This window comes from Phoxinus phoxinus (genome assembly GCF_949152265.1).
Source record: "Phoxinus phoxinus genome assembly, chromosome: 19".
In the NCBI taxonomy this organism is placed as follows: domain Eukaryota; kingdom Metazoa; phylum Chordata; class Actinopteri; order Cypriniformes; family Leuciscidae; genus Phoxinus; species Phoxinus phoxinus.
In genome coordinates this window covers 30,230,616-30,258,553 of record NC_136894.1, presented here as the reverse complement: position 1 = coordinate 30,258,553, position 27,938 = coordinate 30,230,616, and the positions used below count along the sequence as shown (strand labels likewise).

The following is a 27,938-nucleotide window of genomic DNA, read 5'->3' as shown; positions in this document are numbered from 1 at the left end:
ATATTCCCCCATTGCATTATTATACATTATATTCAACATTATATATAGTAGTTTAATGTAGTACTGACACTAAAACACTGAAAACTTTAATTTTTTCACGCACAATTTCCATTTTGGGTGAACTATCCACGATACAGATTGTCACTACCCTGATATATACTGTATTGTTGCTTTTTTGTATTGCGATATAATGTGACACGATATATTGTTACACCCCTAATACAAGTGAAACTCGAAAAATTTTCATTTATTTCAGTAAATCAACTTAAAAGGTGAAACTAATATATTATATAGACTCATTAGATGCAAAGTGAGATATTTCAAGCCTTTATTTGTTATAATTTTGATGATTATGGCTTACAGCTTATGAAAACCCCAAATTCAAAATTTCATTTCATTTAGACTTTATTGTCCACCTTAGTGGAAATTTGTCTTCGTGACGAATTAGAATATTGTGAAAAGGTTTTCATAAGCTGTAAGCCATAATCATCACAATTATAACAAATAAAGGCTTGAAAAATATCTCACTTTGCATGTAATGAGTCTATATAATATATTAGTTTCACCTTTTAAGTTTTTGAGGACCCCCTCGAAAACGAGATGGTTCATCTCAAGGGGTTATTCCTCTTCAATAAATAAATGTCAAATTACTGAAATAAATGAACTTTTGCACGATATTATAATTTTTCCAGTGTCCCCTGTATATATATTTATATATGAGACTACTGTCAAAAACACACAAAAAAACTCGTACCGACCCCAATCCTTTGAATATTAAAATAATAAAGTTACAGCCTCTGCAACTAAGCGCTATATATGCACTGGCCCTAAAATGGCCCCTGCTCTCCTACAAGTGTAGCATGCCTGTAAACCTGATCACATTACAGCCTTGGGAGCCTGTTATTGGCTTTTACAGCATATACTTAAACCCTTCTCTCTCTCGCTGTCATAACGTTATGGGTTAACACAGTTCAGTGGGATGCTCTAATTCAATGCGTCCTTCCATCTAACACGCATGATGGCCCTATTATTAGACACTTGCTGCTGAGATGGTACGTCCAATTACCCATCAGTCTGCACTCGGCTTGTGTGTGTGTGTGTGTGTGTCCTGCAGGCCTTTGTGAATCAGCCCTGATGTCCTGATGACCCGTAAGTGCTGGCGCTTTGTCACTTCACCATGAGCTGCTCGTTCAAGCGTGTTGTGATGCACCAAAGGCTTTTGCTTACTGGACGCTCTTAAAAACGCATAAAAGTTACAGGTGGAGGTTAAACGTTCCTATATACTGAAGATCTGAAGGTCTACACACACAAAAAATGTCAATAGTCTCTACGCATTCACTCACAGCGAGTCTTTCTTCCTCAGAAGAGCTCATTGTAGTCTGGGAATTTGTGACTTTGGTTCTCAGAAGAATGATTAAAAACACAGCTAAAAAAAAGTATGCAAAATGCATCAAACAATGACCATACGTTTCCTTTAGGGATGCACGATATACAGTATCGGCCACCATATCGGTATCGGCCGATATATGTTCATTTTAATGTTGCTGTTATCGGCCCAGTAAAAAAATTTGGCTGATATATTAAAGCTGATAAATAATGGATTATTTCTTTCAGCTGAGACACTTCAGATGTGCACTGTTCGCCACGATGCTTTTGAATATGATTGAAATATGATTGGAATTTTCTCAAAAAAGGTAAAATACAGTTAAGTGCAACATGTGCAGCGCAAGTCTGTCATATCGGACATTATAATTGCGTGTTTGGGACAAGGTTTTTAATGGTGAGACTTTAGTTTTTGTAATCAGGCTCTCAAAATAAATAAGAATTTGGATTTATATTTATCAGCCAATATATCGGTTATCGTCTTTCAAATATAAAGAATAATCGGTTATCGGTATCGGCCAAAATTTTCATATCGATACACCCCTAGTTTCTCTAACCCATCGCGTCACATCTTAGATCTCCCATATTTAAGATACCTGATTTGACTGATTAGCTCATCAAGCCTGAATTAGGCATGTCAAATAAACCAAAGTGTGCAGTGTTGTGAGGTTCTGCAGAAAAATAGCCCAGAAATCATATGCAATAAAACCTGCAACAGACTGACTGATTCGCTTCGGCCTTTCCAAAGTATGCGAAAGCTGTATACCGTTTTTTTCGGACTATAAGTCGCACTTTTTTTCATAGTTTGGCTGCAAGTGCGACTTGTATATCAAAATGAATTCATACTGACTGAGATGAACCAAGAGAAAACATTACCGTCTACAGCCGCGAGAGGGCGCTCTAGTTGGCGGAGTTGTTCAGAAGCGACACAGAGGAAGAACTCCATGGATTCAGTGTTGTGTGATGAGATCGGGAGTTTGGTGAACTTGCTGACCGGTAACTTGTTGGACTCGCTGGCTAATGTTAGTTTAGCATATTCAGCTTCAGGTATATGTTCTTTATGCTATTGTGCAGCTGAATAACTGTTAATGTGTTACGCTAACACACCGGACACTATTCAGCTGTTGTTCTGTGTGCTGTTGTGGAGCTGAATAACTTGCCTTTTCAAGATTAAATATCTGTTCTTGGTCTTGGATTTTGTGAAATAAATTTCTAAATAAATGCGACTTATAGTCCAGTGCGACTTATGTGTTTTTCCTCTTCGTGACGCATTTTTTGACTGATGCGACTTATACTCCAGATCGACTTATAGTCCGGAAAATACGGTAATATTCGAAAAGTACCTGGATGATCTACTACTTCTGGCCAGATTCTGAAGTGCACATTCGATGGACACTTTACTGTCCCATGATGCCACAGGAGAGGATTTATGAACGGCAGTGATGCGACGCAACTGATGCCTGTAGGTCACATGATAATGACAACATGGCAGATGGAGTAAGTTCGAATTTCATTCATACCATATGAAACGTACTATTTTAATAATCACAAAGTCAATTCCAATTCAAACGTAGTACCTACTCAGACAGTTTGAGATTTCGGACGCACCATATTAATGAGTTATTTAACATATCAGTCATTTTGCAGAAACCTTTCAATTTAATGTGGCAGATTTTGAACTGTGGTTCTGTATCTGCATATGGGTATATTCATTGTTTTTAAATTAAGGTTTTGACATGAATGCAAGTTTGCAGTCAAATATAGAAGTGTTTAGCTTTCAGTGAAATACATAATGGGATATCCTGTGTGGCCTTGATGATATCATCTGAAAATTTGACCCGAAACATGAGATAAGAAAAGTATTTTTGATTACAAGTTGATTTTAACCTGCACACATACCCACCAACCAATCAAAAAACTCTGTGGGATACAAAAACAGTAACATTATGAGTTAAAATTGTGAAATATAAGTTGCAATTACAAAAAAATAGATGCAAATATGAGATTTGTGAGAAGAACAGATGCAATTAGGAGATATAAAGTCACAATTACAAAAAAAAGATGTAATTGGGAGATAGGAAGTCAGAATTGTGAGATATAGTCACAATTACAAAAAAAATATGTAATTGGGAGATAGGAAGTCAGAATTGTGAGATATAATGTTGCAATTCTTAAAAAATAGACGCAATTGGAAAATATATATTTGCAATTATAAAAAGAAAAAAAAATTGTGAGATAGAAAGTTAGATTTGTGAGAGAGAAAAAAAATCACAATTACTAAAAATAGATGCATTTTGGAGATATAAACCCAATATTGTATAAGATATAAAGTCAAAATTCTGAAAGAAAGATGCAAATGGGAGATATACAGTTGCAATTACGAAAAATAAACACAATTGTGAGATACAAGGTCACAATTACAGGAAACAACCTGCACACAAACACCCTCAATCCACAAACTCCCAGAATCCACAGCAGGCAGACACACAAACACATGACAGATGCTTGCAGATTCTCCAGTTTCTTCTTTCCTGAACATGCGTGATCTAATCAAACCGGCAACAGGCAGCGCTAACTAACACCGAGAGATGAGATCAGAGCATCAGTCTCGGTGATAATATAATTTTCCTGCGTTTATGAAGTCGGGTGCGAGCAGAGGGCAGGGTGTTAGCCTGAGGGTGTGTGCAGGGGGTATTAATGAAGAACATTTGGGGGTCAAAACCATTAGGGAGGACGTGCCACTCCTCATTACAGCACTCCACAGGGTCAAACAGAACAATAGAGATCAAGGTCACAGGTCACGGCCTCGCGACAGGCTGCTCATTTCACTGACACACACACGTATGTTCTTCGCTTTTCAGTGAGGCCACAGATGCTGGTGGGGGAGGGGTTATGCAAATGAGGGTAGAGCATTAATAACCCAGAGAGGCGGAGCTTACTTATTGCAGGACTGATTTGCATAAGACAGGCAGAAAGAGAAAAAATAAATCTCTCATTTTAGTGTTAATATCTCTCTCTCACACATTGTTTCTCATGCATTCCCGTCTCTCTCTCTCTCTCTCTCTCTCTCTCTCTCTCTCTCGCTGCCCCTCTCTATCACTCTCTCATTTCTGTCACTTCCTTATTCTCATTTCTGTCTCTTCTCTCTCTTAATCTTCATAGGCGACAGCAGACGCAGGGAGATCTTAAACAAGACAGATCTCCCCTCTGATGGCTTTTTCAGCGCGGAGGGACTTGAATTCAGTTCCCGCTGAATGCCGGAGGAATCGTTTCCCGCTGCCGTAAGAGATAAATCATTAAAGTGGCTTCACCTGCATTTGCAAATGCAATCTGCAGACTGACAGCGAGTGTTTAGACACACAGGGCCGAGGCGCAGACAGCTCCGGCTGAGCGCCCTTCACGTCACAACAGGGGCGCAACAGAGGGGACATGATATCATTCTCAATAGCGCCACCTGATGGACACAGGTGGAAACCAACAGCCCTCAGGGCCAAAGACTAGTTTAAGTGTGTGTGTGTGTGTGTGTGTGTGTGTGTGTGTGTGTGTGTGTGTGTGTGTGTGTGTGTGTGTGTGTGTGTGTGTGTGTGTGTCTGAATCCTACAGTATAGCAGCATTAGAACTGGTATGTTATTTTTAAACTAGGTAGGGCTAAACTATTTGCCTTAAATTATTACATTGTCTAAATTAATACATTTTTAGTAAACTGTGATTTTGTATATGTACATTTTTGAAATGCATAACTTAGTTACCTCTGATAACAGATCACTCTAAATTGTAATGTGGACTCGTGCATTTTCAGTAAAGCTGCTTCGAAACGATGTGTATTGTGAAAAGCGCTATACAAATAAATGTGAATTGAATTATTTGGGGATTTAAAAAAAAAATCTATAGATTTTATAGATACAACTTGTATTGTGAATTAAAATGTGAAATAAAAATACTGTGCTTGTTTGTAAAGCTGCAGAATTTGTCAAAAACAAAATCATAGTGTGATTATATATATGACTACACAATAATAATAATAATACTGTTAAATAATATATTAAACAAAACAAGAAATGTATTACTTTTGTGATAATACAACTGTATTTTAAAAAGAGCATATATGTAGAATATTCTAGAAAATAAAATAAAAATTGTATTTAATAAAATAATAATTACATTTTACTGTATAACTGTAAAAAAAAGACTCCAGAAATTGAAATATAGAAAAAAAATTGAATTTAATAAAAAATAACACTTTATAACTGTAAAGAAAATACAATACAATACTCCAGAATTTTTTTTTTTTTGTATTTAATGAAAATCTTCTTCTTTTTTTTAATTAAACAAATTTGAATTTAATAAAAATTATTTAATTTTACTGTACAATTATAAAAAAAGACACTATTAATCCTCAATAAATGAATACAAAAAAACGGTAGTGTATTTAATAAAAAGATTTTTAATTTTACTGTACAACTGTAAAAGTACAATACGAATATTCTAGAAATTAATAGTTTTAACTTTTTTATTTTCAAACAAACCATTTTAGATGAAAAATGCGGCCAGGGAGATTTAAAAGCTTCTCCTTTGTTGGCAACAGGTTTATGAAACGTTCTTATCACAAATCTGAAAACATCAGATCTTCAACTGGTCACGTGTGAAAGGTTTCACTCTGAAACAGGCAGCGCATATTAAACTGCAGCCTTTATGATTTGATAATCATGTTGAGATTTTGAGGAATCATTCTCCCCTAATACTAGTATTAATATAAGTATGTACCGATTGCTTGTCACCTGTTTTTAAACTACTTAAGCCATGATAGAATAAAGGCTTTTTACATTTTTCTAAAAATAAATACTCAAGTGCCTTGGATTTGTTTTTGTTTTTTTGTTTTTTTTATAAGTATTGAAGTTATGATTATTTCCCATAGTTAACTGAAGACGTAAAACACCATTGTAAAAGTGTGTGTGTGAATGTAAGAGTGTGTTTGAGAGTCTCACATGTTGCATGACTGCAGCGCTGCAGACTGGGTCAGCAGAGAGGGCGGGCAGCTGATGAAGAGTTTCTGAGCTCGACCAATCAGCTCCTCGTACGGCAGATCCTGAGGCATCTGGGACAGCAGGTGATGAACGCTGGCCATATCACACTCGCTGCTCTTCACCTCCTTCTGTCTGTACAACACAATCTGACCAGAGAGAGGGGGGAGGGGGGGGGGAGAGGGCGAGAGAGAGAGAGAGAGAGAGAGTCTTGAGTTTTCTCACTGATGCACACGAAAATGACAATTCAATCTGATCGACTGATTTTACGCAACTATAAGTCATATTTACGATGTTAAAATGATACTTCTGAGGAAAAGAAAAGTCACTCAAGTAGGCAAGGTTTTGTTTCAAAGAAGTTTGAGGTTCATAACTTAGAAAATATTTTTAAAAAAGTATAATAAAACAATAAATTAGTATCATGTAAACAAGATATCCAATGAATAGCAGAAACACAAACCTGACGGTCTGATCAGGTTAGAATAAGAAAAAAACGTTGAAAACCAAACCGGTGTGTTGAACACAAATTCTGCCATATTTATTTGGTGCTTTACGGTTTTCAAATATTTTTATTTTCTTGTTTTAAGCATAAAAGTCAGTAGATTTGGATTGATTTATACTTACCGGTAAATAAGATTTATAAAAAAAAAATCATAAAAAGTCAAAACTATATGATTCAGTAAATAATAATAATAAAGAAATACATATGTATAATACATAAAAATACTAACTGTGAATGATTTTTTAAAGCTCAAAGAAGGGTTTTTTAGCTTTCAAATTGCCTTTTCTTGTTTTAAAGCATAACTATAACCTAAAATTTGTTATACTAAAAAAACTAAACAAAAAACAACAACAATAAAACAAAAAGGTAACCTTAACTAAAGATATATTTTTTTTTAAAACAAGTCAAACAAATATTGTCTCTTCTGCTTTTAAATTGATCTTGTTCTAAGGATGTTCATATATGTTTATTGAAATTGTGAAGAATTGTAATTTATATATATATATATATATGGACCAGGACTAAATGTTTTTTTGGTCCGAACCAAAAAACCAAGCGAACCGAACTCTGTGATGTGTATATATATCGAGCTACAAGTGTGATCACACCCTAAGATGCGACGTGGCCCAGAACTTATGTCCGAAATCTGGGTGTGCAAGGCTATTCAAAATCCCTGTTTCCTTCACTTATGAGCAAACAGCAATGATGTTTTCAGCCATAACCATATAATAATACAGCTCAGCTCGCAGATGTTCAGTGCGCCCTCCTCACGCCCGGTCAGATCCACCCCAGCAGAGGTCAAGCAAGAGTCGGGTCGTCGACCCCCAGCTCATCCACTACCTGAGCTCCAGGATGAACTACATTTCCGGCTGGCTTTCTTATCCCGACTTCAAACGGCCCCGGCCCCCGTGTCTCTAACAGGGGAGCTGCTCGTGGAGACAGAAGAAAGAGCGCGTTTAAAGGATTCTAGCACAAACACGCAGCCTTCCACACAAACCTCTGGTGAATTCATTAGAGTTGTTTAATTAACTGATCCCGCTACAACAAAGTGCCCTCGATTCTCGCATTAGACGAGGAAGGAGTGGAAAAATAAAAGAACATTCTTTGCCTCTCTTTTGGAAAGAGGTTTGTTGTTGTTGTGCTGATGAATTAGCTATCGCCTAAATACGTGAATTAACAAATACGCAGGAAAAACTTGGTAAACAACGTCCTCTTTTTGGATTACAAAAGCTTGTGTGTAGTCTGAGGGGCAACAGCACATGAGGAGTGTTCACGACTTGCAGAGCTTGCAAAAGAGCTTGCTAATGTTGGACGGATATGTGTCACATACAGCATTTTCTAGAAATATACTCATAATTAAATTCGTTATTTTGTAAATTATCAGTTTAGAGATGAAACAGGACATTTTAAGAAATCATCTTCAATTATAATTCTCAGTAAATTAAAATATAAATATTAGATAAAAACTTATTTTATCTCAGTTAGTAACAAAGTTAGTGACTCATTTTTAATTGTCATTAACAGTACAACAATTACTAAAACATATATATATTATAAATATGTATTATTATCATTATTACAAATAGAAAACTTTAACTTACTTATTTCAGTTAAATTTCATTTAAGTTAAAATAAATTAAAGCTAAATAAAATATTAAACAAATAAATTATAATAAATAGTATTAATATGTATTTATTATTTAAATAAAAATTAACTAATAATAAGTTGAAGTACTAAAATGATTATAAAATAAATGAAAGCTAAAAATATATAACAATAACAACATATTTGAATATTTATAATTTTAAATAATACTACACAATAAATAATAATAAATGTTAGATTAAAATCTTAAATGAAAATTAGAAACGTTGCCTTGGAAACTAACTGAAATAAATAAGTTGAAGTGAAGTGAGGTTCTAAAATCAGTAAAAATGTAATAAAAATATCCAGTATGAGCACATACAATAATAATAAGTCTGCTTTGGGCCAATCATAAAGTCGACACTGAGATGGCACAATTACTCTGCGCTCTTTACAGTAAGGCCCAGTTCACCCAGAATGCATTTGTGTGTTTCGCTGCACAGCTTGTTGATTGTTTTTCTATGTAAACATGAACTAGACGGGCATCTTTAACGGTTGCATCACTTCTCGTACCCTTTTTCAGCGTCGCGGTCTCACGTTTCTAGAAATGCAATGCTCATATTGATTCCCAGCATTTGTATGCTATACTACTCAGCGTCTTGCATTTTTAAAAGCATTCAATGTGAACGGCCCCTTGCGCCTGTCACTCAGAAGTAAAAAAAAAAAAAAAAAGGTTATCAAATCGGACAGATGAGAAAGAGCTTCTGGTGCTGTTGTGTCAATGGTATCTTACCAGTAAAAATGTGCATTGGTGTATTTAAGACCAAAAAAAAGCTGTATTTAAGATGTTGAAAAAGCTGCTTTCACACATTCAAATTACTTTCAAAACTAATTTGAATGTGCGAAAGCAGCTTTTTTAGACTTTTTAGGATGCCCGGTCAAGTTAAAAATAGTTTTAAAAGACACTTCAGTCCTCGGTCTCTCACGAGCACTGAAAAGGTCAGAACGCAGCACTGCCTCGCTGTCCTTGAAAGGCAGGAGACGGACTGACTGAAGTGAGAGAGAGACGCTCCCCCTTACCACAGCGGCGAAGTAGATGGCCATGAGTGGGTGAGACGCCAGGAAGAAATCATAGAGTCGCAGAACATGCCGGAAATCTGACAAGACATAGCCGTACCATGTGATCAGCCAGCTCAGGGCGAAGATAGTGCCCACCTCAGACCTGCAACACACAGACAACCGATCATCAGCAGCTCAAACTGAACAATTGCACATCATATTAAGTACAAATGACCCAATTAGCATAATATTTTCCATCTTGGTCAAAGTATCTATCTACAATCTATTGTCAATTCTATTTATTTGGATATACACTGCCGTGCAAAATATTTTTTTATGTTTTTAAAATAAGTCTATTATGCTTTTTTTTTTTTTTTAAATACACATAAAAAACAATATTGTGGAATATTTGGCAATTTAAAAGAACTGTTTTCTATTAGAATATATTTTAAACTGTAATTTATTCCTGTGATCAAAGCTGAATTTTCAGCATCATTACTCGTCTTCAGTGTCACATGATCCTTCAGAAAACATTATAATATGATGATTTGTTGCCCCCCCCCCCCCCCCCCCCCAAAAAAAAACATTAATTATTATCATTCATATTGAAAAAAAATTCAGAATAGAAAGTTCAAAAGAACAGGGGGCGGGGGGGGGGGGGGGGGATCTATACTTTTATTTAGCAAGGATGCATTAAATTTATCAAGTTACAGTAAAAACATTTATAATTCAAATAAAGGTCCCACTTTATATTAAGTGGCTTTAAGGACTATGTACTTACATCAAAAAATAAGTACAATGTACTTATTGTGTTCATGTTGTATTGTAAAACACTTTTGCTGCTATTGAGATGTGATACTGGTAAGGTTAGGGACAGGTGTGCTGGTATGGGTAAGTTTAAGGGTGGGTTAAGTTGTAAGGGAAGGGTCAACTGTGTAATTACAAATGTAATTACATAAAGTAATTACAGCTGTAATTACATGCTGGTATTTTTAAAATATAAGTACAATGTAAAAACATGTATGTACACAATAAGTCCATTGTATTAAATTGTTAATTTCAATGTAAGCACATAGTACTTAAAGCCACTTAATATAAAGTGGGACCAAAATGAAATACATTTTACAATATATTCACAATCACATAGAAAACGGTTCTTTTAAATTGTAATAATATTTCACAATCTAGTTTTTTTGTGTGTATTTTTAATTAATACAATTTATAAACCTAAATAGTAAATAGACCTTTCATGTGACACTGAAATCTAAAAATAAATTACATTTTACAGTATATTACAATAGAAAAAAGCTATTTTAAATTGTCATAATATTTAACAAGTTTTTAGTTGTTGCTGTATTTTTTATCAAATAAACGCAGCCTTGGTGAGCAGAAGATACTTCTTTTAAAAATCGTACCGATCCCAAACTTTTTGAATGCTAGTGTATATGTGGTGTCCATGTCAATGAGGATTGTGATCAGCGCAGTGTCAGACAAACTTGCATTCATACAGCGGGACCGTGCGCTGGTGTGCGTCATGTAGAGCATGTACCTGGCATAAGTAAACACGCTCAATGCCAACATGACCTTTTGAAAGCGCCTCTAATCTGTGAAACCGACATTCAAACATGACAGGACACAGCAGAGCTCTCTCGAAACTCCTCTAAAAACCCGCCGAAGCATTTAGCATGTGCAAAACACAGGAACGCGTGTTTGACACATTCATTAATCACAGTCACTGATGTTCAATGTGAGCAATTTAACGGCGCTGTAGGCCTTGTAAATGTGCTGCAAGGTCACGAGCACATGCTCGACGAGAAGGAAACTCTCCGCGTGGCCAATAACAATAGGAATCGTAATGATTCGCGATGGGTGGTTTGTCAGCGGTGATATTTAAGAGCTCAGTAAATGCTGCTCTGTTCAGAGAAACTGACGCACGAACAGGAACAGAAAAGCAACATTTCTTTTTTTAGGGCTTTTTAAAAGTTCTGAAGTTTTATTAACTTGTTTGGAAAGACTCATAAAAGCAAAAAGCAACAGCACCTGAGAGTGAGCAACACCATTAAACCTGTGGACCGGCACTGCGGCGAGACGCGCCGATGCAATATTCATGAAGAACCTCTTATTCTCTACATTTTAGATGAGTCGCCATTATAAATAACCCGATTTTACAAACCAGAGCCGGGAAAGCCTCACGCAATGCAGAGCTACAGGTTTATGTGAACACTCTCTCTCTCTCACTCACACACACACACTCTTTTGGGACGTCATAAATGAATCACATATCAGCAATTCTGTTGGCTTGTCAAACCAAACGGTTCTCACATAAACAAGATGGCCGCACAGCAAGAACGTACGCAACTTTATGCATCGGGTTGCAAAGGACAAATAAACAACACATGGCTGTCAAAAGCTAAAACGCAAGATGACATTGAGAGCGTGTGTGGGGAATACACAACACATTAAACTGTCTGACACGATAAAGATAGTCAGTGTGTGTGTGTGTGTGTGTGTGTGTGTGTGTGTGTGTGTGTGTGTTACATCTACGATCTATCTTATTGTTGCTGAACAACTTGTACATGCATTTTATGCAAACTTAAATATTTGTAATTTCTGTGAGGTTTAATTATATCTGCTGGTATAATTATGCATGATAGCTATAGCATTTTCAGGATTTATCAATATTGTAAAGGAGGCCAGAGAAAACCAGGCTGAATTATCTATAAACAAACCATTCATGTTTTCTGCACTTTATGACTTCATCTCCTGATATTTTAATGCAATTTGTTTTTAAATGTACTAAGACAACAAACAGCTCCATCATCACCAATGACAAAACAGCTCCATCATAACAGTAACATACCAACAAATATATATAATATAAGCAACACACACACACACAAACACATATTATTTTTTTCCCTTCCACAAATATTAATAAATACAATCAAGATTAGAATAATAACAAATAATTAGGTGAATAAAATTCATTTTAAATTCCAGAGTAGAGGCACATCGACTAAACATTATGCATTTAGGCTTAAAAATAAGTCTTATAATTTACAAAAGATGATTTATTTATTTGATAAATAATTTAATAAAGTGGGAGAAAAAAATCTAGTTACCGGTACTCTTCAAAAAACACACTAATTTTGCCTATTTATTTAAAACACATTTAGACACTCTTCTACTGGCTGTACAATTATTTGTTGTAAAAAAAAAATGTATATATATATAATTTTATATTATTCTGACATTAATAATAATAATAATGCAGATAAAAAAATATATATTGAGAATTAAAATGTTGACCAGGGAAGTACAAATCTGCCCCATCCGGAACAAATGTTGAGCCCTGTGACAGTGACTTTGATGAAGGGTTACACACACAAAACAGTCTCCCGTGAGAATATTACATAAAGCGTGTGTGTGTGTGTGTGTGTGTGTGTGTGTGTGTGTGTGTGTGTGTGTGTGTGTGTCAAGCTCAAGCGAACCGTACATCACAGTGCATCAGTACACTCTCACCTGATTCAATGTACACACACAGCTACTGGAAACAAACGTAGACATTTGAGATTCATGTCACAGATTTCAGCAGCTTTTATAGTCTCAGACAGTGTATAATAGTGGGATAAACCTGTTAGCAGGCGTCACTCCCTCAGAACTCTGTCTAGACCTTTAAAGACGCCTCTGCTGCCCTCTTCAGGACAGGGAACTACATTATCCTCGGACGGTCAGACAAAAAAGGAGTATTCCCTTTGACATGGATCTGTTGTGGTGTTGATAACCACACACAATTAATTTGACTTTGACTTGTCCCACAGTTTATACACACTTTCATTCAATCATTCCAGAAGATAAGCAACAAATGTGAAGCTCTGGCCATACAAAAATGTGTGTTATTTGATGTAAAGATGCATAAGTTGCCCTATTTAGAGGCGAGACTTTTCTGATTGGAGGATTATGAAAGTTATGATATATTATTTGAGGGACAAGACATTTTTTAATTAAACCTACCAATCAGTTCATCTACAAAAAGACGTCCTTGAGTGGTTTACTGCTTTTATAAAGTGGTGGCAATGTTCATTAAATAACTTAGTAATACTAAATCATTCACAACAAAAAACGCAATATAGTTTATTAGTCAAACTGGAGACTGTGTACAGCCGATTATAGAAGTGCTTATTAACAATGGCTTCAAACATGCCTCAACTAATCTGAATTTAGAGCTATCTTAAGCCATGTCCACACTAATACGTATATTTTTCTCTCCGTTTTGGCCTTCCGTCCACACTGAGACGGCGTTTTTATTAATGAAAACTACGCTTTTTTGAAAACGCACTCCAAAGTGGATACATTTGAAGAAGCAGTTTTCACGTTGTAGTGTGGACTGTGAAACCGGTGGTATTTAAAAACGATGACGTTAATTTAGTCATGTGACGCATATTGCACCATAGATATTCATGTTTATTAGGGGTGTCACGATTCTCCAAATCCTCGATTCGATTAAATTTTCGATTCTAAGGTCACGGTTCGATTCTCGATTTTTACATATTTTTTTTTTTTAAAGCACAGGTTGCTATGCCATTTTTAGACCAGACATGCATAATATCCGACCTTTGTTCGCAATGTACCACACTACATTGTCATTTAAAACATTTATTAAGAACATAATGTAACAATAACTTATATCTTCAGTCAATTGGAAACTTAAGCAAAATAACCTGCCATCTAGTTTCTCTTTTGTAACTGCAGTCTTCTTCACAGAAGATGACATTCAAGTTCACAACAAAACAAACAAACCAACAAAATATTCTACATTGCACACTCTTCATATCACAGTCCTGCAACGATGACAGAATTTACTCACATTTGCTGTCCTGCGGCAAAACATGAGAGCAGAAGCGTTTTAGACCAAACACACGGTGACTGCGTGCGACCCGGAACGCATCAGTGGATGGTGAGATATTTTACTAAATAAAATTATCCTGTCAGAACAACTGCGCGATAACTTCATTATTTATTTTTCCAGCTGAATCATATCAGTGATCTTTTGTGGGGTTTTACGCATGCGCAGTAATTTAGCGTTTTCAGGCGTTTTTCAAAAGTTTCTCATCCGGACGGAGAGCGCTTATAAACGAAAACGCAGTTTTAAAATGTCTCCGGATTAATATAGACGTAGTGTTTAAACTCTGTCGTTTATCTAATGTAATCTCTGTAATTATCTGTGATTGATCCACGTTCGCATGTCCATATTCTAGAACGTGGATCAATCACAGATAATCACTGGTCAGTAAACACAATCGAGTCTACCTTATCATGAAGTCGTGTAACTCTCGGTCCACTCGCTCCAGAATGGGCATCAGGTAGTTCAGGATGTGTTTTGTGTTGTCCATGGTGGGGTCCATGAAATCCCTGCGGTTCCCAACAGGAGAAAACAAAATAAATGTCTGAGGAGCCTTATCACTATCAGAGTAAACAGAAAAGAAACATTCCTAGAGCTCAAACTCTAGAGAATGGTGCTACACTGTAAAAAATAAATAAATAACTGATTCAATTCAGTTCAATAACAGTGTCGATGCTGCAAAACACATCAATTATGAAACAAAAATAGTTTTAGCTTTAAAGCAGCTCTACAGAAGACAACAGTGTCATACGAAATGGGAGTCACTTTGGATAAAAGCTCCTGCCGAGTGCATAAAAGTAAATGTTGCAGAAACTATCAATCCAAAAATATCCATTTGTGGGAAATAGGAATACAATTTTTTTATTTTTTTTTGCTGCAAGAAACAATGCAAAGTGTTATAAACAGAATTAGAAAGTGAAAAAAACATAAGGTCAGGTTATGATTCTGGATAAACTGTGAAAAACTCATTCTTAAAACTGAGAAAGACAAGAAAAACACCTACTGGTGTAAGAATGTAATTGATGCAATCTTTATTTGACATGTCATGCTACTTTCAAAAGCTGATTTACTCTATTTTGATCACTTCCATAGAAATAAGTGATTATATCTGAACTATAAACTTTTATCCCAGTACTTCTGAATTATTGTAAGAGGGAGAGAGAGAGAGAGAGAGAGAGAGAGAGCAGTATATACATACAGGTGAAACTCTAAAAACGTGAATATCGAGCAAAAGTTCATTTATTTCGGTAATTCAACTTAAAAGGTGAAACTAATATATTATATAGACTCATTACATGCCAAGTGAGATATTTCAAGCCTTTATTCGTTATAATTGTGATGATTATGGCTTACAGCTTATGAAAACCCCAAATTCAAAATTAGAATATTGTGAAAAGGTTTTCATAAGCTGTAAGCCATAATCATCACAATTATAACAAATAAAGGCTTGAAATATCTCACTTTGCATGTAATGAGTCTATATAATATATTAGTTTCACCTTTTAAGTTGAATTACTGAAATAAATGAACTTTTGCACCATATTCAAATTTTTCCAGTTTCACCTGTACTGTATATATAACTGCTCTCTCTCCCCCTCAGAACGCAGATTTGAATGTTCACTGTGATCGTACTTGTCAAAGGTTTAATAGACATTGAGCCGAATCACTTTCATTTAGGACTAAGATCCCGTGTGTGTTTGAATCGATCTTGTAACGATTAATCGTGTGGCTCTAGGTCAGGTTAACTCACCTGAGATGATGATTGGACAGTTTCTCCATTATGGCGATGGTCATCCTCTCTCCCACCACCAGCAGGAAGGTCACCACGAGGTCATGATAACCCTGGTAATAGTGCAATTGAGGATTTCTCTGCAGAACATCCAGAATGATGTCTATCAGCTGCTCCTGGAGAACCTCTCGCTCGTCCACACGCATGCCTGAGAACCATTACATAACCGAAAGACATGTCATTTTAGAAAAGCAGAGCAGAAAATGAATTATCCCATTAGCACAGGGTCAAACACACCCTACCGACAGACATGATGATGTGTAAAAGTCACATTATTAGGGCCCAAGCCCTGAAAGGGCGCAGAGCCCTATTGTTCTTCTAAGGGTTTTTTGTTATTAGGGCCCAAGCCTTGAAAAGGCGAAGGCCCTATTGTTTTCCAAAGGATTATTCTTCTTAACTATTATTATTATTTATTATTATTATATTACTACCTTTTGGGCACTTTTGGGGGCCTTAACGTGCTCAAAAACTCTTGAAACTTTGCACAAATGTCAGAACCCGCGGCCATTAGAGCCGGACTGAAGCTGGGACCCGGGCATGACAGGGGGGCTCGACAGCGCCCCCTGGAACGCGGTCCGAAAACTTGGTCCATAAATCAAACACGCTTGCGTGTAATAATATGAAACTCGGTACACTTATAGATCTCATCGGTTCATATATCCTTCGTGCTCTGACTTTTTACCCCAGCCCAACAGGAAGTCGGCTATTTGGCGTAGTTTAAAAAACACATGCAATGGAATTTAAAATACTCCTCCTAGAAAATTCAACCAATCACCACGAAACTCGGTGTGCATGAAGTCAAGACATGGAGGATGCTAAATTGCGAGGGGATTTTTGATATCTCGAACGGTTTGGCCGTGGCGAGGAAACGAATTTATGGCGAATATTGGAAACAGGAAGTGTGTTATAACATCCTCATGCATTAATTGATCTTGATGAAACTTCAGCAGTGTGTTCGCTGTAAGAGGCCGATCACATGGATGTGACTATTGTGAGTCAAAGTTATAGCGCCACCAACTGGCAGCAGGAAGTGTGTCACTTTCAAAATGCTTTGAAATCACCCTCTTATTTTTACCCGATTTGCTTCAAACTTCATCTGTATAATGTAAACACACGGCAGATGTAGACCTGTGAAAGGATTATTGATATCTTAAATACTGTTGCCATGGCAACGCATCAAACTTTAATATTCTTTTTGGGTGCATTTGAGGCTCTTAACATGCTTCAAATTGCATGAAACTCAACATGCATATCAGATTTATTAGGTACTAGGCATGTGTGAAGTTTCAGAAACGGGCGCGGTGGAGGGGCTCAGTAGCGCCACCTTTAGTCAAAAATGGGGTATTAGTTTTACCTACAGTAACAAAAATCGGTATTTATATTTATCTCCCCGAGCCGGACAACTTTCTAATTTACAGTCATTGGCTCCGACCAACAGGAAGTCAGATATTTTGGTTTGAATGTGATTTGATGGGAATTTTGCCAGTCTCTCTCAGTGTCTGTGTGTGTGAGAGAGGAGGGGGGCTTTATTTTAACCCTTTCTCTGCTGTGTGGGACTTCTCGGGCACTTTTGGGGCCCTTAACGTGCTCGAAAACTCTTGAAACTTTGCACACAGGTCAGAACCTGCGGCCATTAGAGCCGGACTGAAGCTGGTACCCGGGCGTGGCAGGGGAGCTCAACAGCGCCCCCTTGAACGTGGTCCGAAAAACTTGGTCCATATATCAAACACGTTTGCATGTAATAATATGAAACTCGGTACACATTTAGATATCATCGGGCCGAACAACTTTCGTGCTCTAAGTTTTACGCCAGTCCAACAGGAAGTCGGCTATTATGGGTTGTATGAAAACGCATGCCCCTGGAATTTGATATACTCCTCCAAGAAAAATTATCCTATCGCCACCAAACTCAGTCAGCATGAAGTAAAGACATTGAGGACGCTAAATTGCGGACGGATTTTTGATATCTCGAACGGTTTGGCCGTGGCGAGGAAACAAAGTTATGGCGAGAAAAGAAAAACACAATGTGTTATAACGTCTTCATACATTTATTGATCTTGATGAAACTTCAGCAGTGTGTTTGTTGTAAGAGGGCTATCACATGGATGTGGCTATTGTGAGTCAAAGTTATAGCGCCACCAACTGGCAGCAGGAAGTGTGTTACTTTCAAGATACTTTTGACTAAAGTGGGGGGGTTATTTTTACCTACAGTCACAAAACTCGGTCTGTATATTGTGCTTATCGATCCGGACATCTTTCTCATTTACAGTCATTAGCTCCGACCAACAGGAAGTCAGATATTTTGGTTTGAATGTGGTTTTGTCTCTCTCTGACAGAGTTCCCCCTGCCATTCTCTCTCTGTGTGTGTGTGTGTGTGTGTGTGTGTTAGTCCAGTGAGATACTGGAGGAGGAGGGGGGGGGGGGAAGGAGGGAGGGCACACACACAGACAGCCCCCCCCCCCCCCCTTTTCTGTGTGTGTTTGTAGGGGAGCAGAAAGACTCACACTGATACAAGCTCTAAAGCAGACTTCTTCTCGACAGTCAAAGCGGGGTTACGTTATTGCCCGTCGTGCACAGGAACCCGAAAGGCAACGGGGGTGGCGGCTTTTTATATATATATATATATATATATATATATATATATATATATATATATATATATATATATATATATATATATAAATAAATATAGCTGCAAGCAGCGATGGAGGGCCCAAGCCGGTGGCAGCGCCAGCCCGGTGCCTTTAGTGTAACTAAAGGCACCAGGGTGGCGGTGCCACCGGCTTGGGCCCGTAATCGCTGCTTGCAGCTATATTTAGGGCCCAAGCCTTGAAAAGGCGAAGGCCCTATTGTTTTTCTTCGGATTATTATTATTATTATTATTATTTTTCTTACGACTATTCGGGCACTTTTGGGGGCCTTAACGTGCTCAAAAACTCTTGAAACTTTGCACACGGGTCAGAACCCGCGGCCATTAGGGCCGGGCTGAAGCTGGTACCCGGGCGTGGCAGGGGGGCTCGACAGCGCCCCCTGGAACGGGGTCCGAAAACTTGGTCCATAAATCAAACAGGCTTGCATGAAATAATATGAAACTCGGTACACTTATAGATCTCATCGGTTCATATATCCTTCATGCTCTGACTTTTTACCCCAGCCCAACAGGAAGTCGGCTATTTGGGGTAGTTAGAAAAACGCATTCAATGGAATTTAAAATACTCCTCCTAGACGATTCAACCAATCGCCACGAAACTCGGTCAGCATGAAGTCAAGACATTGAGGATGATAAATTGCCAGGGGATTTTTGATATCTCGAACGGTTTGGCCGTGGCGAGGAAACGAATTTATGGCGAATATTGGAAACAGGAAGTGTGTTATAACATCCTCATACATTAATTGATCTTGATGAAACTTCAGCAGTGTGTTCGCTGTAAGAGGCCGATCACATGGATGTGACTATTGTGAGTCAAAGTTATAGCGCCACCAACTGGCAGCAGGAAGTGTGTCACTTTCAAAATGCTTTGAATTCACCCTCTTATTTTTACCCGATTTGCTTCAAACTTCATCTGTATAATGTAAACACACGACAGATGTAGACCTGTGAAAGGATTATTGATATCTTTAATACTGTCGCCATGGCAACGCTTTAAACTTTTATATTCTTTTTGGATGCATTTGAGGCTCTTAACATGCTTCAAATTGCATGAAACTCAACATGCATATCTCATTTATTGCCTAGTACACTTGTGCGAAGTTTCAGAAACGGGCGTGGTAAGGGGCTCAGTAGCGCCACCTTTAGTCAAAAATGGGGTATTCGTTTTACCTACAGTAACAAAAATCAGTATGGTTATTCTTCTCCTCGAGCCGGACAACTTTCTAATTTACACTCATTAGCCCCGACCAACAGGAAGTCAGATATTTTGGTTTGAATGGGAGAAAATCTGAGAATTTTGCCAGTCTCTCTCAGTGTCTGTGTGTGTGAGAGAGGAGGGGGGCTTTATGTTAACCCTTTCTCTGCTGTGTGCGACTTCTCGGGCACTTATGGGGCCCTTGACGTGCTCAAAAACTCTTGAAACTTTGCACACAGGTCAGAACCCGCGGCCATCAGGGCCGGGTTGAAGCTGGTACCTGGGCGTGGCATGGGGGCTCGACAGCGCCCCCTGGAATGGGATTCGAACACTTGTCCATATATCAAACACGCTTACATGAATTAGTATGAAACTCGGTACACATTTAGATATCATCGGGCCGAACAACTTTCGTGCTCTAAGTTTTACGCCAGTCCAACAGGAAGTCGGCTATTATGGGCTGTATGAAAATGCATACCCCTGGAATTTGATATACTCCTCCAAGAAAAATTATCCTATCGCCACCAAACTCGGTCAGCATGAAGTAAAGACATTGAGGACGCTAAATTGCGGACGGATTTTTGATATCTCGAACGGTTTGGCCGTGGCGAGGAAATGAAGTTATGGCGAGAAAAGAAAAACACAATGTGTTATAACGTCTTCATACATTAATTGATCTTGATGAAACTTCAGCAGTGTGTTTGTTATAAGAGGGCGATCACATGGATGTGACTATTGGGAGTCAAAGTTATAGCGCCACCAACTGGCAGCAGGAAGTGCGTTACTTTCAAAATACTTTTGACTAAAGTGGGGGGGTTATTTTTACCTACAGTCACAAAACTTGGTCTGTATATTGTGCTTATCGATCCGGACAACTTTCTCATTTACAGTCATTAGCTCCGACCAACAGGAAGTCAGATATTTTGGTTTGAATGTGGTTTTGTCTCTCTCTGACAGAGTTCCCCCTGCCATTCTCTCTCTGTGTGTGTGTGTGTGTGTGTGTGTGTGTGTGTGTGTGTGTGTGTGTGTGTGTGTGTGTGTGTGTGTGTGTGTGTGTGTGTGTGTGTGTGTGTGTGTGTGTGTGTGTGTGGGGAGGGAGGGAGGGAGGGCACACACACAGACAGCCCCCCCTTTTCTGTGTGTGTTTGGAGGGGAGCAGAAAGACTCACACTGATACAAGCTCTAAAGCAGACTTCTTCTCAAAGCGGGGTTACGTTATTGCCCGTCGTGCACAGGAACCCGAAAGGCAACGGGGTGGCGGCTTTTTATATATATATATATATATATATATATATATATATATATATATATATATATATATATATATATATATATATATATATATAAATAAATAAATATAGCTGCAAGCAGCGATGGAGGGCCCAAGCCGGTGGCAGCGCCAGTCCGGTGCCTTTAGTGTAACTAAAGGCACCAGGGTGGCGGTGCCACCGGCTTGGGCCCGTAATCGCTGCTTGCAGCTATATTTAGGGCCCAAGCCTTGAAAAGGCGAAGGCCCTATTGTTTTCCATGGGATTATTATTTATTCTTCTTCTTTATTATTATTATATTACTACCTTTTGGGCACTTTTGGGGGCCTTAACGTGCTCAAAAACTCTTGAAACTTTGCACAAATGTCAGAACCCGCGGCCATTAGGGCCCGACTGAAGCTGGGACCCGGGCGTGGCAGGGGGGCTTGCCAGCGCCCCCTGGAATGGGATTCAAAAACATGTCCATATCTCAAACACGCTTGCATGTAATAATATGAAACTCGGTACACGTATAGATCTCATCGGGCCGAACAACTTTCGTGCTCTAAGTTTTACGCCAGTCCAACAGGAAGTCGGCTATTATGGGCTGTATGGAAACGCATGTTCTGGCATTTGAAACACTTGTCCTAGAGAATTCATCGGATGACCACGAAACTCGGTGTGCATGAAGTCAAGACATGGAGGATGCTAAATTGCGAGGGGATTTTTGATATCTCGAACGGTTTGGCCGTGGCGAGGAAACGAATTTATGGCGAATATTGGAAACAGGAAGTGTGTTATAACATCCTCATACATTAACTGATCTTGATGAAACTTCAGCAGTGTGTTTGTTGTAAGAGGCCGATCACATGGATGTGACTATTGTGAGTCAAAGTTATAGCGCCACCAACTGGCAGCAGGAAGTGTGTCACTTTCAAAATGCTTTGAATTCACCCTCTTATTTTTACCCGATTTGCTTCAAACTTCATCTGTATAACGTAAACACACGACAGATGTAGACCTGTGAAAGGATTATTGTCATCTTTAATACTGTCGCCATGGCAACGCTTTAAACTTTTATATTCTTTTTGGATGCATTTGAGGCTCTTAACATGCTTCAAATTGCATGAAACTCAACATGCATTTGACATTTATTGTGTAATAGACATGTGCGAAGTTTCAGAAACGGGCGTGGTAAGGGGCTCAGTAGCGCCACCTTTAGTCAAAAATGGGGTATTAGTTTTACCTACAGTAACCAAACTCGGTACGTATATTCTTCTCTTCGATCCGGACAACTTTCTAATTTACAGTCATTAGCTCCGACCAACAAGAAGTCAGATATTTTGGTTTGAATGTGAGTTTTGGTATATTTTAGACTCCGAGTTTTTAGCGGTGGTTTATTTTATTCACACCAAACTTTTTCAACATGATGAAAATACATTAAAGATGCTAAATTGTGAACGGATATTAAATATCTCAAACGGTTTTGCTATGGCGAGGGATTAAAGTAATGTCCAAAAAAGGAAACACTAAAAGCCTCATATCTTCTAAAAAAATTATTATACACCATTTATTTCTATATAAAAGTATACAAATATCAGAACTAAACCCATTTTGTTCTTTTATTTCAATTTAAGAATTATGTATAAGTTAAAAAACAGCCAGAATGCACTTTTTAAGTCAAAAAATAAGTCATACATAGGGCAATACTGCCCTCTTGTGGTCAAAATCGGGTAGGCCCATTGTATATTGTATCTATATAAATAGTGACTGTTAGAATATTTTCCTACCGGTTAATCGATGTGCAATTAAAGCGGGGGCTTTGAAATCGCTAACTTAAAAGCCAAAGTAGTACTGGACGTCCAGTAGGAATGAACTAAAAACATTCACTCTGTTCTGCTCGTTCCTCGCCGTGAACGCGTTATTTCCCGTGCAGCCATGAGCATTTAGTTTAATTTTAAACATAGCGCCATTTCGGGGATGGGATTGCTTGAATTGCGTGTTTAATAGCCTATTATTCTTAATCTTTTCAGTCAGCTTTTCACCCATGATTAATGAAATTGGACTCCTTGTGCTGATGTTTGCTGCGACTCATTCAGCTCACGATTTATTAAGCGGACACATTCAGGTTTTAATAGGCTAGTGCCCACTATATTTGAATATCTGTATATTGTAATATCTACACCTAGTCACACCCTACTCTTTATGCTTCATAGTTCATTTTTAATTTCTAAATTTGATCAATAAATTAAATTATTTAGAATAATAAGACACTATAGGACTGTTAGCCTACCCTGTGGCTGATCAAATTAAATATTTTACACTGAAAAATAACAATGCATTAAATAATGTTTTAAGATTGTTTTAAATATAAGTTAATTAACGATCGTTGCAAAGAATGAAAGGCTACTTTTAAACATAACACTAAACCTCCTATAGGTGTCGCCAGGCGACCGTCTTAATGAGCGAGTCATTGATTCATTCGTTCAAACGAGTCGTTCGAACGACTGAGTCATTCATGAATGACACAGATCTTTATGGATTGATCATTGAATCTTTGAGTCAAGCGATTCTTTCAGAATGCGGAATCATTCACTAATGAAAAAACACGACCGTCTTAATGAGCGAGTCATTGATTCATTCGTTCGAACGACTGAATCATTCATGAATGACACAGATCTTTATGGATTGATCATTGAATCTTTGAGTCAAGCGATTCTTTCAAAATGCGGAATCATTCACTAATGAAAAAACACTGTGAGATGCGCGATGGTTCTGCTGTGATCTTTGTTTAACTATTTTCGCTGCTGAAACAGAACAAAAATAGTCAACATTGTTGTGTGTGTGTGTGTGATTTTGGTTGGGTGACATTTGTATGTTACAGTTTGACAAGAGTTTATAGTTTAAAGGTCCCATGACATGAAATTTTCACTTTTTGAGGTTTTTTAACATTAATATGAGTTCCCCTAGCCTTTATATGGTCCCCAAATTTCTAGAAATTTCAATCGGTGTAAATCAAGCTTTTGCTCTCTTTCTCTGCCTTTGAAAAAGTGGAAGCTCAATCGGGCTGATCTTGAATCTCCTCCGTATGACGTCATACGGAGGAAATGTTACCTCCCCTTTCTCTGCTTTGCCCGCCCAGAGAATATTTCCAGTCCATGAGAAAATGAGCTAGGAAGTAGGAACGCGTGCGCGATTTTAGTTTGTCCACGGGAGATATCATGGCTTTTGAGCGAGCGAAGCATAATAATGGCTCAATAATTGGATGTACAAATGAACACCGAAGCCTTTTTTTAGTTCCTTCATCCAAGCAAGAACCAGTGGATTCATTTCATTTTCTCTGGAAATGCGCCGACACAACTCCCCAAAGTTTTGCATGTCTGCGGCAAACATTTCACCGACGACTGTTTCCTCAACTTGGGCCAATAATACAGAGCTGGCCTCGACGAACGTCTGCAAATAAATCGATCGAGCTAACGTTACCAAGCAACACTTTCTGATGTGTAATTGTTCAAGTTCAGACAAATCGTTCAATACTGCTGTTTATGCCTCAGTAAGTCAAGCCAGTGACTAAAATATCAACTTCACATCGTTTCTTTTAGTAGGATGAAAATAATCGTATTTAAATTGTGAATAAATTAACTTATAAACATAAAGCGATCGAGGAACAATGTTTGTAGGAATCGCGCGCACGCGTTTCTACTTCCTAGCTCATTTTCTCATGGACACAGCGCGATGGAGTTTATCTGGACACTTGCCAAACTCGTTATGAAATCAATGACGCACGTTACACTGCACATGAAGCTCTTACTGTATTTACATCATCGTGTTTGCATTGGTGAAAGCATTAGAGAGAGTGCAGAAACTGCGTTGCAATGATAAGATCTTCATTCTCGCGATCAACAACAGACTGTCATCTGCTTGCGCAATGCTCATCACGGCAACATTTTATGTGATGGGAATAGATCTAAATACTTTAAAAACTTCTGACGATTTGTTAATCTCGATAGCTGTAATAGTAAAAACGTATAATAACTGTAGTAAAAGTATTCGAGAGAGTTTCACATGTAATAAGTAGCTATTTCATATGCAAGCATGTCAGCCAATCACAGCAGTGGCCGGTTACACCGAAGTCTCACACAGACACGCCCCTTCAAACAGAGCGTTCAAATCAGAGGCTAAAACTGGGCTAGGAAAAATGCCTTTTATTTCTAAATTATGACTATTTTTGATTTAAAAAACATACTAACATTATAAGGGCAACCCAGGAAACATTATAAAATAATATAATAACCCCATGTCATGGGACCTTTAACAAAAGCACAATGTTGTGTTTTATTGCAAGTGCACACAAATATAAGGAAACACTTTGCAGTTTGAATGATGTCCTGTATGAACAAAATGACGGAGTATGTTTTTCGATCGATCCTCGTATACACACACACACACACACACACACACACACTGCAATCTTGACATCGCAGCCACACACACAGACAGCCCCTCCTGTGTTTGTCTGTGTGGGGAGGGGGGCAGAAAGACTATTAAAAATAGGTATATTGTGCCATCTAGTGTTTTATACTATGTATAAATGTGTTTTTTCTTTTAAACAAGTGTTTTAAAGTACACTAATTTCAATTAATTCAATGCTGCATTTTTATGTATATTTAAACATTATCAAAGACTACTTTCTGTCAAAGTTAGGATGTTATTTTTTTAGTAAAATATTTTCAATAGTTATCTGTCTCTGTCGGTCATTCCCCTCCCCTATTCCTGTTTTTCATTGCACGCTTTTAAATGTAAAAAAATCTTTCTGTTTTGATATATTTAAACTTTTTTAAAAATCTAGCAAAAAATGCGCCTTTTTGCACAACCCATTTTTATTTTTTTTATTTTTTCACTGTTCTAATCAGGTCAGGCAAGTCAAATGATCTGTCTTGTCCCTTAAAAAAATTAATATATACCACACTTCATATGAATTTTTGGTCTTGTGTACTTACAATGGCTGCTGATTTCATGTGTCCGTTAAGTCCATGAAACTGTAGGGTGTCTAATTTTTCATTTTAGTTTTCAGAACGGTGCTCACGCCCTCGATGCGCACTTTTGCAGAACCCACACTGATGCAAGCTCTAAAGCGGAGATACGTTATTGCCCGTTGTGCACAAGAACCCTAAAGGCACCGGGGTGGCGGTTTTTTATATATATATATATATATATATATATATATATATATATATAAATAAATATAGCTGCAAGCAGCGATGGAGGGCCCAAGCCGGTGGCACCTCCACCCTGGTGCCTTTAGTGCAACTAAAGGCACCGGGGTGGCGGTGCCACCGGCTTGGGCCCGTAATCGCTGCTTGCAGCTATATTTATTATTATTTTTCTTACGACTATTCGGGCACTTTTGGGTCTCTTAACGTGCTCAAAAACTCTTGAAACTTTGCACACGGGTCAGAACCCGCGGCCATTAGGGCCGGGCTGAAGTTGGGACCCGGGCGTGGCATGGGGGCTCGACAGCGCCCCCTGGAACGGGGTCCGAAAACTTGGTCCATAAATCAAACACGCTTGCATGAAATAATATGAAACTCGATATACTTATAGATCTCATCGGTTCATATATCCTTCGTGCTCTGACTTTTTACCCCAGCCCAACAGGAAGTCGGCTATTTGGCGTAGTTTAAAAAACACATGCAATGGAATTTAAAATACTCCTCCTAGAAAATTCAACCAATCACCACGAAACTCGGTGTGCATGAAGTCAATACATGGAGGATGAAAAATTGCCAGGGGATTTTTGATATCTCGAACGGTTTGGCCGTGGCGAGGAAACGAATTTATGGCGAATATTGGAAACAGGAAGTGTGTTATAACATCCTCATACATTAACTGATCTTGATGAAACTTCAGCAGTGTGTTCGCTGTAAGAGGCCGATCACATGGATGTGACTATTGTGAGTCAAAGTTATAGCGCCACCAACTGGCAGCAGGAAGTGTGTCACTTTCAAAATGCTTTAAAATCACCCTCTTATTTTTACCCGATTTGCTTCTAACTTCATCTGTATAATGTAAACACACGGCAGATGTGGACCTGTGAAAGGATTATTGATATCTTAAATACTGTTGCCATGGCAACACATCAAACTTTAATATTCTTTTTTAAAGTTTTTGAGACTCTTAACATGCTTGAAATTGCATGAAACTCGACAGACACTTTACATTTATTGCCTAGTACACTTGTGCAAAGTTTCAGAAACGGGCGTGGTAAGGGGCTCAGTAGCGCCACCTTTAGTCAAAAATGGGGTATTAGTTTTACCTACAGTAACAAAAATCGGTATTTATATTTATCTCCCCGAGCCGGACAACTTTCTAATTTACAGTCATTAGCTCCGACCAACAGGAAGTCAGATATTTTGGTTTGAATGTGATTTTATGGGAATTTTGCCAGTCTCTCTCAGTGTCTGTGTGTGTGTGAGAGGAGGGGGGGGGGGCTTTATTTTAACCCTTTCTCTGCTGTGTGGGACTTCTCGGGCACTTTTGGGGCCCTTAACGTGCTCGAAAACTCTTGAAACTTTGCACACAAGTCAGAACCTGCGGCCATCAG

The 27,938-nt window shown here is 38.1% G+C and overlaps 1 protein-coding gene across 3 annotated transcripts in view; it reads right to left on the bottom strand.

Annotated features, from left to right (window-relative positions):
• The window catches only part of LOC306987117 (TBC1 domain family member 20), a 48,636-nt gene that overhangs the window by 7,557 nt on the left and 13,141 nt on the right, over positions 1-27,938 (bottom strand). For all 3 annotated transcript variants that reach the window (XR_013795094.1, XR_013795095.1, XM_079591155.1), the window contains exons 4-7: positions 16,204-16,390; positions 14,861-14,962; positions 9,572-9,713; positions 6,369-6,553 (exon numbers count right to left, since the gene is read on the bottom strand). Coding sequence is in view for 1 of the 3 variants with exons in the window: in XM_079591155.1 (XP_079447281.1) it covers positions 6,369-6,553; positions 9,572-9,713; positions 14,861-14,962; positions 16,204-16,390 (616 nt within the window). In the remaining 2 variants the exon portion in view is untranslated. The remainder of the gene's footprint in view (positions 1-6,368; positions 6,554-9,571; positions 9,714-14,860; positions 14,963-16,203; positions 16,391-27,938) is intronic.